At 39.1% G+C, this 14,757-nt stretch overlaps 1 protein-coding gene across 1 annotated transcript; it reads right to left on the bottom strand.

Annotated features, from left to right (window-relative positions):
• Nucleotides 1-5,087: 5,087 nt before the first annotated feature.
• On the bottom strand, nucleotides 5,088-14,612 carry LOC307167225 (E3 ubiquitin-protein ligase RNF14-like; the record flags this gene model as incomplete). The annotated part of the gene is made up of 7 exons (XM_079886214.1): nucleotides 14,574-14,612; nucleotides 10,811-10,968; nucleotides 9,674-9,804; nucleotides 9,004-9,507; nucleotides 8,656-8,878; nucleotides 8,189-8,313; nucleotides 5,088-5,222 (listed from the first exon to the last, which is right to left on the bottom strand). The coding sequence occupies exons 2-7, from the start codon at nucleotides 10,959-10,961 to the stop codon at nucleotides 5,088-5,090; spliced, it is 1,269 nt and encodes a 422-aa protein (XP_079742340.1). The 5' UTR covers nucleotides 10,962-10,968; nucleotides 14,574-14,612.
• Nucleotides 14,613-14,757: the final 145 nt, after the last annotated feature.

The following is a 14,757-nucleotide window of genomic DNA, read 5'->3' as shown; positions in this document are numbered from 1 at the left end:
TCTCTCGATGCTCAGACTGACCACCACAAATTCAACAAGTTTTATTATAACAAAGCAAACAAATGCAATAGAAAAGTATGGCTTCACAACATCTTCCTAAGTGCAACATTTAAAAACTTACTAAAACAGCACATCATAATATTAACCAGCAAAAGAAAAACGACCTTCATTTCATTTTTACACAGAATTGTGTGCTCACTGAGGTTTCAAAAAGCTTTTTCTGTTTTTTTTTTTTTTTTTGTTTGTTTTTTTTGGTGCATTAAGCAAAATTATTCTTCATCGCTGATTGGTTATATCTAAGCACCTTGAGATGTAGAAATTTTGTGGATAGGCAAGTATTTGCCTCTGATCTGTCAAAAGCTGATGAATGAATAGGCTACAGGGGAAAATGTGAATGTTATTTTCTGGTTGATTAAAGTACGTGAATTGAAAAAGTGAAATGGATAAAGTGAATTAAAAGCTGGTAAAAATCCTGCACTTAAGTGTCCATTTCCTGATTTAATCTACAGCAAAATAATAACTGTATTTTAAACAATATCTCAGCGAAGTACACCAGCATTTTTAGCATACATTAAATGTGAAATTTACTGTGCATTTCAGATATATATTTAAGGTTTATACTCTGTTAGAGCAGGAAGATTATAGTACACTATGGAGTATTTATTGCATATTTTTTAGCTAAAAATGAATTATTGACCCAGTACCTAAAAAAACAGTGTTCAACACCACTTTATTCCTTTAACAAGTCAATATGATAAACTGTATAAGAGGATTAAGATGTTGACAGAGATCCCATTATTCCGTAGCACCTTTATGTTTGTCAAGAATAAATGCAGACAGTTCTAAAAACACTATGTATGTGCACATGATTTGGGGATAAGTGTGGATAATAAATGGATGGATAATTCTAATCTTGGATACTGTTTAGGGTGAATAGTATGTATATGATGTTTCGGTGTGGTTGCATGCAAACATCAATTTCAGTTGGACTAAAGCAATAATTTTTTTTTTTTAAAGTTATGGTTTTTACTTGTCTAGTTTACAGTCTTTGGTTCTACAGTAAAACAGGCCTCTAGAGGTGAAATAAAACCAGTCACACAATCTACATGGATTTTGTGACGCATGCCTTATTCTTTGTATGTGAAGAAAAAACACTTTATGTCAGCATTTAAGTCAAGTCAAGTCAAGTCAAGTCAAGTATATTTGTATAGCGCTTTTCACAATACAGATTGTATCAAAGCAGCTTCACAGTATTAAATTAAAATAATACAACAAGGTTTGTTTCTAGTGAAATTTATTGATTAATAAAAGGTACTACTCAACCGTTTGGTAGACCCCACTTTAAGTCACTATATTTAATTGAAAAATGCATCAAGCTTAACTCAACCTGAATGAGTCATCTCTATTGTTTGGTGTAGTTGTGCAATGCTAAAAAAATCCACTAGATGGCACTGTGTCTGTGAGCAGCATGCCTTTTTATTGTTCCTTCAAACAGCATGTGACACAGCAAAAATTTACTCATCCTTTGATGACACATATCGGCGGGACTTTTAAAGGTAAAACTATTTTGTTGACATATTATCGTTTCAGAGGAGATGTTAAACAGAATTATGTAACTTAATTAAACAAAAATAAGTCTTATAAGGGTCAAATAATTTTTTCAAAAAATGCTCTACCAAACGGTTGAGTAGTCCTTTTAGGGTAGAGAAGCTAGCTAATGTTGGTAAAATTAGCTAATGTTAGTAAAATTAGCTAATGTTGGTAAAATTAGCTATTTACAATGAACAAAAGGGTTAGTGTTGGTAAAATGATACATTTAATATTATTAAATTACATATTTGATGAGAAATATTTGATCAATATAGTATCTCAAGATAGTATCTCATGGGCTCAAGATACTATCTCGTGGGCTCAAGATACTATCTCGTGGGCTCAAGAAAGTAACTCGTGGCCTCAAGATAGTAACTTGTGGGCTCAAGGTAGTAACTCGTGGCCTCAAGATAGTATCTCGTGGGCTCAAGATAGTAACTCGTGGGCTCAAGATAGTAACTCGTGGCCTCAAGATAGTAACTCGTGGCCTCAAGATAGTAACTCGTGGCCTCAAGATAGTAACTCGTGGCCTCAAGATAGTAACTCATGGGCTCAAGGTAGTAACTCGTGGGCTCAAGGTAGTAACTCGTGGGCTCAAGGTAGTAACTCGTGGCCTCAAGATAGTAACTCGTAGTCTCAAGATAGTAACTCGTGGCCTCAAGATAGTAACTCGTGGCCTCAAGATAGTATCTCGTGGCCTCAAAATAGTATCTCGTGGCCTCGAGATAGTAATTTGTGGCCTCGAGATAGTAATTCGTGGCCTCGAGATAGCAACTCGTGGCCTCAAGATAGTAACTCGTGGCCTCAAGATAGTAACTCGTGGCCTCAAGATAGCAACTCGTGGCCTCAAGATAGCAACTCGTGGCCTCAAGATAGCAACTCGTGGCCTCAAGATAGTAACTCGTTGGCTCAAGATAGTAACTCGTTGGCTCAAGGTAGTAACTCGTGGCCTCAAGGTACTAACTCGTTGCCTCAAGATACTAACTCGTGGCCTCAAGATACTAACTCCTGGCCTCAAGATAGTAACTCGTGGCCTCAAGATAGTATCTCGTGGCCTCAAGATAGTAACTCGTGGCCTCAAGATAGTATCTCGTGGCCTCAAGATAATAACTCGTGGCCTCAAGATACTATCTTGTGGCCTCAAGATAGTAACTCGTGGCCTCAAGATAGTAACTGGTGGCCTCAAGATACTAACTCGTGGCCTCAAGATACTAACTCGTGGCCTCAAGATACTAACTCGTGGCCTCAAGATACTAACTCATGGCCTCAAGATACTAACTCGTGGCCTCAAGATACTAACTCGTGGCCTCTAGATACTAACTCGTGGGCTCAAGGTAGTAACTCGTGGCCTCAAGATACTATCTTGTGGCCTCAAGATAGTAACTCGTGGCCTCAAGATAGTAACTTGTGGCCTCAAGATACTAACTCGTGGCCTCAAGATACTAACTCGTGGCCTCAAGATACTAACTCGTGGCCTCAAGATACTAACTCGTGGCCTCAAGATAGTAACTCGTGGCCTCAAGATACTAACTCGTGGCTTCAAGATACTAACTCGTGGCCTCAAGATACTAACTCGTGGCCTCAAGATACTAACTCGTGGCCTCAAGATACTATCTCGTGGCCTCAAGATACTAACTCGTGGCCTCAAGATACTATCTCGTGGCCTCAAGATAGCAACTCGTGGCCCTCAAGTTAGTATTTCGTGGGCGTGGCCTCAAGATAGTAACTCATGGCCTCAAGATAGTAACTTGTGGCCTCAAGATACTATCTTGTGGCCACAAGATAGCAACTCGTGGCCTCAAGATAGTAACTTGTGGTCTCAAGATAGTAACAAAATCTTGAGGCCACGAGTTACTATCCTGAGGCCACAAGATAGTTATAATAAATTTTTTTTGACAAAGTGGGACTTGGGGGGGCTCCGTACTAATCAAATCTTGGTTGAACTTTTGCACCAGCACACACACACACACACACACACACACACACACACACACACACACACACACACACACACACACACACACACACACACACACACACACACACACACACACACACACACACACACACACACACTCACTCTTGATGTGTTTGGAGCCATCAATAGCAACCATCAGATTTTTTATTGGTCAAGAAATTGCACTTAATATGACTTGTTTTGAATGTTGTTCTTTTACTATGAACAGACATCTCAACCGTTTGGTAGAGCACTGTATCTAAAATACTGTAGGATCTAATTTAAAAAAAAAATATTGATTGTTGTTATTGTTATCATAATTGAATAAAAAATGCAAAGAAATAATTTTTCCTTTGCTTTTTTCATGGTGCGTACCTTAAAGGGTTAAATATTCCCAAAATATCCCCAACTGAGCAAGCCAAAGGCAACAGTGGCAAGGAACCGAAAAAACTCCATCAGGTGACCTAATGGAGAAAAAAAAAAAAACTTGGGAGAACCCAGGCTCAGTCGGGGGCCAGTTCTCCTCTGGCGTTTATAAACTAGAGGCCAGATTGTAGTTTGAACTGTAAGATTAAGAATATTATATGAATGCCTGGCTGAAGAGATGCGTCTTTAATCTAGTTTTAAACTGGGAGAGTGAGTCTGAGCAACGAACAGTATCAGGAAGGCTATTCCAGAGTTTTGGAGCTAAATGTGAAAATGCTCTCCCTCCTTTGGTGGATCTGGATATCCTAGGTATGACCAAAAGCCTCGAATTTAGTGATCTTAAAGAGCACGATGGATTATAGGGCGATAAAAGATCCGTTAAATAGACTGGAGCTAAGCCGTTTAGGGCTTTATAAGTCAGTAGCAATACCTTGTAATTAATACGGAACTTTATAGGTAACCAATGTAGTGATGATAAAATCTGTGTTATATGATCATATTTTCTTGATCTAGTAAGTACTCTAGCAGCTGCATTTTGGACTAACTGTAGCTTGTTTATTGAGGATGCAGGACAACCAGCTAATAAAGCATTACAGTAATCTAGTCTCGAGGTCATGAATGCATGAACTAACTTTTCTGCATCAGAAACTGATAGCATATTACGTAGCTTAGCAATGTTTCTAAGGTGGAAAAAGGCTGTTCTTGTAACATATGAAATATGATTTTAAAAAGACAGGTTGCAATCTAATATAACACCCAGGTCTTTTACTGTAGAGGATAATGTAACAGGACATCCTACTATGTTAAAGTTGTATCGTGAGAGGTTTTGTGGGCGGTTTTTTGAACCGATAAGTAGTACCTCTGTCTTGTCTGGATTTAATAAAAGAAAATTATGCGTCATCCAATCTTTTATATCTTTAACACACTCTGTCAATTTGGATAATTTAGCGTTTTCATCCGGCCGTGATGAAATATATATTTGAGTGTCATCAGCATAACAATGGAAACTAATTCCATGTTTCCTTATAATATTTCCAAGTGGCATCATATATATTGAGAATAATAGAGGGCCCAACACAGATCCCTGCGGCACTCCATAGTTTACTGATTTAACTTAAAGGTTATTGCATGGATTGGTGTCGCCTCTGAAGTGGCTGTAGGGGTCCTTTCTGTTAAGAACTGCAAGGCAGATCCAGCAGAAATACTGTTGACAGGAAATGCAGGTCATCTTGTTGCAGCCCAGGTCTTTCTAAAAAAAATTAAAAAAAGATGAATAAGAAACTACAGCCCCATTTCCAGAAAAACTGGGACATTTTGTAAAATGCAGTAAAATCAGTAATCTGTGATTTGTTAATTCTCCTGAAGCTTTATTTAACTGACTAAATAAAATGTTTAACATTTCCAAAGTTGTCACTGACCAACTTAATTGTAATTGTAAATATAAACAAATTTTGATTTTGATGGCTGCAACACATTTAAACAGTTGGGACAGAGGGGAAAAGTGAAAAAGCTTATAGAATATCCAACAGTCCACAATTACCAGGGGAATTAGTAATAGGTGATGGTGTTGTGATTGAGTGTAAAAGGAGCATTCACCAAAGGCTCTTTGCCATGTGCAAAAATCACATTTCTCAATGCAACATTGCAAAGAATTGAGGTATTTCAGCATATATACAGTACATACACTCACCTAAAGGATTTAGCAACACCTGTTCAATTTCTCATTAATGCAATTATCTAATCATCCAATCACATGGCAGTTGCTTCAATGCATTTAGGGGTGTGGTCCTGGTCAAGACAATCTCCTGAACTCCAAATTGAATGTCAGAATGGGAAAGAAAGATGATTTAAGCAATTTTGAGCGTGGCATGGTTGTTGGTGCCAGACGGGCCGGTCTGAGTATTTCACAATCTGCTCAGTTACTGGGATTTTCACGCACAACCATTTCTAGGGTTTACAAAGAATGGTGTGAAAAGGGAAAAACATCCAGTATGCGGCAGTCCTGTGGGTGAAAATGCCTTGTTGATGCTAGAGGTCAGAGGAGAATGGGCCGACTGATTCAAGCTGATAGAAGAGCAACTTTGACTGAAATAACCACTCGTTACAACCAAGGTATGCAGCAAAGCATTTGTGAAGCCACAACACGCACAACCTTGAGGCGGATGGGCTACAACAGCAGAAGACCCCACCGGGTACCACTCATCTCCACTACAAATAGGAAAAAGAGGCTACAATTTGCACGAGCTCACCAAAATTGGACAGTTGAAGACTGAAAAATGTTGCCTGGTCTGATGAGTCTCGATTTCTGTTGAGACATTCAGATGGTAGAGTCAGAATTTGGCGTAAACAGAATGAGAACATGGATCCATCATGCCTTGTTACCACTGTGCAGGCTGGTGGTGGTGGTGTAATGGTGTGGGGGATGTTTTCTTGGCACACTTTAGGCCCCTTAGTGCCAATTGGGCATTGTTTAAATGCCACGGCCTACCTGAGCATTGCTTCTGACCATGTCCATCCCTTTATGACCACCATGTACCCATCCTCTGATGGCTACTTCCAGCAGGATAATGCACCATGTCACAAAGCTCGAATCATTTCAAATTGGTTTCTTGAACATGACAATGAGTTCACTGTACTAAAATGGCCCCCACAGTCACCAGATCTCAACCCAATAGAGCATCTTTGGGATGTGGTGGAACGGGAGCTTCGTGCCCTGGATGTGCATCCCACAAATCTCCATCAACTGAAAGATGCTATCCTATCAATATGGGCCAACATTTCTAAAGAATGCTTTCAGCACCTTGTTGAATCAATGCCATGCCACGTAGAATTAAGGCAGTTCTGAAGGCGAAAGGGGGTCAAACACAGCATTAGTATGGTGTTCCTAATAATCCTTTAGGTGAGTGTATATATTGTGAAAAGATTCAGGGAATCCAGAGAAATCTCAGTCTGTGTTGGGCAAGGCAGGAAACCTCCATTGAATCTGCGTGACCTTTGAGCCCTCAGACGGCATTGCATGAGAAACCATCATGCAACTGTGTTAATATACCCACATGAGCTCAGGAGTACATTTTGGGAAAACTGTTGTCAGTCTGCAGCCCCATCAAGAAATGTAACTCAAATCTCTGTTACTCAAGGAGAAAGCTATACATCTGTTCAATGCTGAGATGCCGCTGAGTTCTCTGGACCCGAGCTCATAGATGGTCTAAAAGAAGAATGATGAATCAGATGAATCCACTTTCCTCAGCGACAGGTGCAAAAGCAAACATCTGTCAAGGTATGGGGGTGCATCAGTGCAAACAGTATGTGTGAAGGTACCATTGACGTAGAGGCGTATATTGGGATTGTACAGAGGCATATACTGCCATCAAGATGACATCTTTCCTGAGAAGTCCATGTTTATTAGGGAAAGACAATCCCATGCCTCATTCTGCACATGCTACTGAGTGGTTTGTAGACACTCAACTACTGCAGTCCAGATCTGTCTCTTATTGAAAATGTATGGCCCATCATGAAAAGGAGAATCAGACAATGACGAGCACGAACTGTTGAGCAGATGTCTTGTATTAGGAGAGATTAGGGAAAAAACTCCACTTGCAAAACTGCAACAATTAATTTCCTCAACTCCCAAATGATTAAAAAAGTGTCATTATAAGGAAAGGGGTAAACATGCCTCTGTCCTAACTCAAAATCAAATTGTTTAAATGACGAGTTCAGATACAAAAGCCTCTAAGTGCCATCTGAAATTTTCTTCTAGAATGATCTTTTTTATCAAGCTTGTATATTTAAGTTCAGTAATTTCACTTAAATGACAATTAATAGGTAATTTTCATTGCCAATTAAGTGAAATTACTGAACTTAAATTACTGAACTCTTCAAATTTACTAAATAAAATAAATTTAGTCAGTAAGATTTTTCTTTGTACTTTTGTCAGTTAAATATAGGTTAAAGAGAATTAGTGAATACATTTTTTAGGCACTTTTAATGACTAACAAATCCATGGAATTTACGATCAAATCTGATCATACTTGAGTCTTATAAATCATGCCCCAATAATGCTGATCCTGGGTCACTTTCTTTTTTTTAATCTCTGTCAACAAAAGAGAAAATTAATCCTTTTTTTTAAAAGCTTTTTACTAAGAATCTACACTAAGATCACACCTTTAAACCAAAAAGTGAAATGTCTGTTTGCAGTCATGAGCTATAGTTGCTGACCTGTATGTTAATGCGACAGGAAGGGCAGCTTTTAGAGTTATCCCTCACCCAGTCTTCGCTTAGTGCAGCATCATCCTTTACTCTTTGAACTCGCTGCTTTTCTTGTAGGTCCTTTTCCATTTGTACTTTGTAGAGGAAAATAAGATTGTCTTGTTATAGCATTACCAAATATAAAACCCTGTGTATTGTGAAAAGCAAATAATCCCTGCAAACCCATCAGATGACCTCAAAAATACAAAACTAACCTAGGACAGTAAGAAACCTGGGGGTAGTCTCACCTCTGTTTTAGCTAATCTAGCTTTCTAATAAAAACCTGCCATTGCAATGAATATGAATAGTGTTTGCTTTAATTGCTTCCTCTGTTGTAAGTATCTGCTAAATGCACGAATGTAAATCGCTATACAAATGAAATTGACTTGCCCTAATTGTACTGGTGTGTATTAAAGGACACTCCACTGAGATCTTACATTCTTTGCAGAGAGAGAGGGCATGATATGCTCGCTTGCAGAGGGTGCAGAAGACGAATCGGCAAGAGGGGCAGATGCCCATGTTGGCGTCAGGCTCGATCCTCACAGCCATACAGCAACTCATGCGTGGACAATAAACAATATCTGCCATTAGGTTCAGACTCGACTGCAGGAGGAGGCGGTCATAGCGGGCAAATTCATCTTCACCCACCAGAAGTTTCACCTACAGTATAATAGCAGTACAGTGGCGTTAGTTCCTCTTAAGCTACTGTTCAAACAGCTAAAGTGCTTAATAGTCAAAACCTATTCATAGCTCATACTCAGGCACAAACACGCAAGAAAAAGTACCTGTCCAGGAGAGGCCAAGGACATACACTCGGGCTCAGGACAGGTAAGGCACTGGACTTTGCCATCTCTTATCTGGATCTGAAAGTATTCCTTCACACATGCCTTGCAAAAAACATGCTGACACTCTTTGAAGAGCAAAGAGTTGGAACCCAGATTCTCAGAGAAGCAGATTCCACAGGAAAAAACCTTGCTATCAAACTCCTTCTGTTTCTGAGCTTCATTAAAATCCAGCAGCAGGGTTAGTATATCTGTGTGAGGGTCAACTTCTTGGACTGCTTGTTGGTCCAACTCTTGCACTTTGCTCTTTTCTACAGCAGTGTCTTCTGCTTGGTTCTGACCAGATTCACAGTGAGGCTGCCCACCAATGGTTTGGACCTCGAGGGGAGACTGGATGTTCAGAAATTCCAGAGTTTCTTCCTTTAGAAACTGGATCCAGGTAAAAAGAACCACATTGCCCCTGTTCTCTTCCCAAAGTTCATCCAGTCTCTTGCAAAGTGCAGTGATCTTTTAGACATTAAATAACTTATTAATTGAGCAGAGATTATCTTAATGGTTATGCCATTATCATTATGCCAATATCATGGTAAAATACCAAATATAAAATACATTATTTAATCATTTAATGTTATTATTAATTACACAAGCTCAGATCAATGCTAAAAATACAAACCTGAACTCTTGAAAGCCATTTGGAGCTTAAAGTAAAGACTGGAGCCGATGATGAAGGGTAGTCTGTAGGTAGTTCAAAACTCAGAACCAAGGGGGGTAGAAAGGATATTCCAAACTCTACGCATGGCTCTCCTATGAAAAATATGCACAAAACATCAGCTTATAAAGACTTCGGGGAACACATGCTAAGTTATTTGAATTAAAATCAAGATTGCAATGTGGCCTTTTATTTGCAATTATTAATCCACACAATCTGTGATTTAATTAAATAAATATACTGTGTACTTGGCACCACTTCGTTCTGCCTGTATCCTATGGAAGCTTGTTTCTGTCACAGAAGAAAAAAATAAAAAGGTATTTGTGACTTTTTGTCTCACAATGTAGACTTTTTCTATGGAAGCTTGTTTCCGCCACAGAATAAAAAATACTTTTTTATTTTTGCGACTTTTTATCTTAGAATATCTCAGAATTGATCTCGTAATTGAGAGTTATACTGTAAAGTCAGAATCGTGCAATATAAACTTGCAATTGTGAGATAAAAAGTCTAAATTATCTTTTAAAATGTTTTATCCAGTGGCGGAAACAAGCTTCCATATTTTCCAGTTCTAAGTATATTTTTCACAATTTTAAAAACACAATTTTGAATTCTGAAGAAAAATTCTGAGGAAAGAAACAGTCAGAATTGTTCAACAGTTTAAGAAAAAGACATGGGACTCATGGGAATTAAGTCTGGTTCATCCCTGAGCAAAAAAGAATGAGATCAGGGTCCACTTTTAAATGCTGGTACAGTCTGAATGCAAAGTGGGAAAAAATCCTCAGTTCACTTTTGAACTGAAAGAAGTCTGAGTTTGGTAGTTTAAAGAACAACAAAAGTGAACATCTTGAATGACTAACTCTTTATCAACAGCTGAATATGGGTAAACTATGACTTAGTTTGGAGAAAAAATGCATAATTGTTGAGTATGAGAACAATTGTTTAAATGTGTTTTTAATAGTTTTTTTTTTTTTTTTTTTCTCTCTTGGCCTTGGTATCAAGTTTACCTGAAGGATCTTAGTACAATAGCTCAAAGTACAATATTTTTCAAAATAACAGTTAGTTGTTTTGTTTTTTGTTTTTTACCATATGATGAAATCTTACCCTTGACTAGCAGTCTGAAGTTAGGAAGAAGCTCAGGGCACAGATTGATCTTGCCTCTCTGTCTTGATTCTGTCCTGTGAAACTCCTCTTCGTCATATATGCTCTCTAGCGCCAGCAGTTCATCTGTTTGTGCTTCCTGGTCGGCTGACATTTGAACACTCCTGAGATAAAAACAAGTATTGTGAAACTTCTCCAATGGATTTTTAGACTGCTAACTGCCGAACTGATGCATGACAGCGCAAGAACAGGGACTGCATGTAGAATATTAAATAGTTTTAAAGTCCACATAAAACAGTATTCACATTTAACTTCTGTAAAGTGATGTATTCACAAGTAAAACAGGATATTCAATGAGAAAACAAAGCTGGACTTTATTTTATCCATGATTGGAAATGCATGAAAAGTGGTCTCTGAATGCCCCTAATAGACTCTGGCCTAATAGACACCTCACAAGGAAAAACAGTCAACTTTATTACGGTTACTTTTCTTAAATAAGACATCCTTGATGACTAATGCAGCCTTCAAATGTGACCTCTGGAGTACAGAGCCTCTGAAATGAGACGCAGCTGAAGTTATACTATCTGTATGCCTTATCACTAAGTGGCGATAGTGAAGCTTAAAAAGCGAGGAAAGTGAAGTAGAAGACGAGCTATACTATAGCAGAGCCCATCTACGGAGAGCCTGGGCACTCCCTATTAAGTCCTATTGTACCGAATTTTGGTTGTAGTTGCACCAGAGTTCCACTGGGGGCGATCGCCCATGAGTGCAAAACGAATGGGAGTCTATGGTGCTAGACGGCTAAATTTGTCTCTTTCACCCGATTGCCGTTGAGAAATCTCAGATTTGATTGTAGGTTTTGCAAGTTCAACATGGGTTATAGGTCGAAAGTTGAATGAACGAGTACTTATGTCCTTTAAATTTCTTACAGGTTGTGTTGTTGTTGCCCATAACACGCTAGCATTCTGCTAATGAATGCTGATTGGTCAGTGAGGGACTGATTATGACCAGAGATACCGCTTGATGGCATTGTGGCATCCGAAGCGGGACCAGAAACAAACAAAACAAAAACTCTTCTAGCACGTGTATTTACCTGTGTCAGCTGTGTTGTCGATGCTTCGAGAGAAAAGAAAGTGCAGAGCGCGAAATCACCAAAGTGACTGGATTGCCGTAAAGCAGTGTCTCTGGTCGTACTAGACAAAAAATTATATCTTGAGAAAAGTGGATTTTGTGGGGTATAGCGCCATAGACCTCCATTCATTCTGCACTCGTCCTGTGAGCGCCCTCATATGGAACCAGAGTGGAACTGCAACCAGTTCAGAAGCCGGAAGTGTACTGAGAGTGGAACTTCTCCCCTTATTAGACATTCTCTGACTATAGTGACAACATCAGCAGCTGTGTCCGAAAGCTGATAATTGCTGCCTCCGGAGGCTGCATTTCAAAGTAGGAAGGCATCAAGGCACGTCCGAATCCAATGTTAGTTTCACTTCCTGTCTCCTGAGATACCTTCATCTGATCAAGTTTTGAAGACCGCATAGATGTATCCTTCACTGCCTTTGATATCCCACAATCCTGTGCTTTCCATTCTGTGACAGTTGAGCTAAAAAATAAAGATGGTGTCTGAAAGTTGCAGTTGGTGGACAATTTGTGTGTAAATGTACATTTTTAACCAACATTTTCACTTCTGATGTCATTTATAGCGAGAAATGACTATTGTAGTAATTAGTAATTAAATATTCACCTAGTTTTCACCAAAGGTCACTCTATTTTGATGTAGATCATTAAACCATTACGCTGCCTCCCGAAATCAGTTTTGTGAGGTACCTTCATGCGCAAACACTGCCTACAAAGTCATTGCCTTATAGGGCATGAGGCAACAAGTCAGCTACCTAAGTTTCCGCAGCCAGTCGGTGTGTTCGACATTGCTGTGGCCGGATGCAGGTGGGGAGGAGCTCAAAAAACGGAGACGTGAAGTCGGACACTTTCTGCTTCCAGTGCACTGTGTTTGATATTTTTACCACAGCTGAAGTGAAATAAGTGCAATATTTGTCAAATACACAGACGTTCCAGATACGTTTCCATTTAATACTTTATGTACTGCTTAATACAGCATCTGTTTGTAAAACAGAAAAGTTCAAATATAATAGAATAAAGTTCAACATAATATACTATTTAAATACGTTTTTTTATCAGTTTTATTTTGATAAACATGATACAATATAATATCGCGACTACATGAAAAGAGATTTTACTTGTTATAAAAATGCTGATTTGTGAGCATTAGTGGAACTGAAGGTGTGAGCATAAACACGGAACACGTGATCGTGATCGTCATTCGCGCTGTGAGTCCGACCAATCGTGGAACAGTTGTGTCGTCATCAGAGCTTGTGCAGCCGCTCTTGAGAAGCTGTGCAGAATGAACCAGTCGGCTGCTCTCGAATCGCTCTCGTGGTGTCTCAAGTCTGAAAAAATTTCTAACCGGCATGCACTGTTTCAAGTCATGCAGCGCTGCATGAAGTCGAACAAGCCTAGCGATTCCAGAGGGAAGGGCTCTGATGTCATCCTGAATGGCAGTTTCATTGTAGGGGGCATAACATAAGATAAGGGGCATGGTTTGCCTACCGTGGGGCGCAGTCGGACATACTTGGAGAGATGGTGCATATCAGTTGCAAAGGGGGCGCTAGTGAGCACCTAAAATGACAAATGGGACACCCAACAGTTTTGTGAACTTAACGGACACGTGCACACGGTGGACATTGCAAGACCAAAAGACCTCAAGTGCAGACGAAGTGTGCCATTTGGGACAGGGTCATTGTTCTGAGAATCAAAATGGCTTTGTTTCCTCTCCTAAATTTTTCCACAAGTCGTAGAAGAGCCTGAATCAGCATTAGCGCCAACCTCAGGCTGAATTACACAAGGACACTAGACCTCTGCCAATAGTGTTCTGCATGTGTTCAGTCATTTGAAGGTAAAATTAGATTACTAGCAGTTAATCAAAGTCATACATAGCTTACAATACGACCCAGAATCTGCCCCAACTAAATTTATGGTCAGGAGCTGCAGCTGCTACTGGTCAACACTTTGTATGTTAAAACAACTTTTCGCATGAAAGTTTGTACCGTGCCGATGTTTTAACGCAGTGGGTAAAATTTTCAGACGGTCCCTTAATATCATGCGCTTCCGCGTCCGTACATTCACCTATATAATGCCGCTATAATAACATTTGGCTGTTAGTAATTTTTTATGCCCGTGCACAAATGTTTAATATCATTTAAAACTAAATGTAGTATATTTAGACGTTTTTAGATGGTCAAAACATCCCTTACGAAAATTAGCCATTATTATAGTAAAAATGTACCATGGTCTTTTGACAGATTGATTACCACTTGTACTGTTTGACTACAAATACAAATACCATGGTTAAACTAACAAAAACATGGTTAATTTGTGGTTACCATGGTCTAACTATATTAACCAAGGTTGTTGTTTTTTTTTTTGTTTGTTTTTTTGAGTAGGCTATAGCATGATACATTTTAGTAGCCTAAGGGTAGTTGCTCAGTGCATACTGGTACTTACCTAAACGGTATCACATTGTAAGGTGCAAAATCAACTATATAACTAGACAAATTAAAGGGTTAACACGTCTAATTACGTCAATAACTAGCCTACTTTAACGCTGGACTGATTCAGTTCACTCTTTTTATTTTGAATGATCGGCCAAGAAACTTAAAAGCTTCTAAATTTGTTAATAGTCTTACTTACTTACTTCTTCTTCTTCTTAGTTTAACCAGCTCTTCATGTGTTCCGGCACTTCTGGGTGTGATTCCCTGTGGATGTCATAAATCGGCAGAAGCTGACAGAGTCTTTCTGCTTGGTCTTAAAGCCTTCGCATTACAAGAACGTCTACAATTATTTATCTCTCACTGTCTGTGATTATGCATAATCGTCTT

Source organism: Squalius cephalus, assembly GCF_949319135.1.
Source record: "Squalius cephalus genome assembly, chromosome: 11".
NCBI lineage: Eukaryota > Metazoa > Chordata > Actinopteri > Cypriniformes > Leuciscidae > Squalius > Squalius cephalus.
Note: the sequence above shows the minus strand (reverse complement) of the source record. Positions and strands in the feature narration are given on the sequence as shown.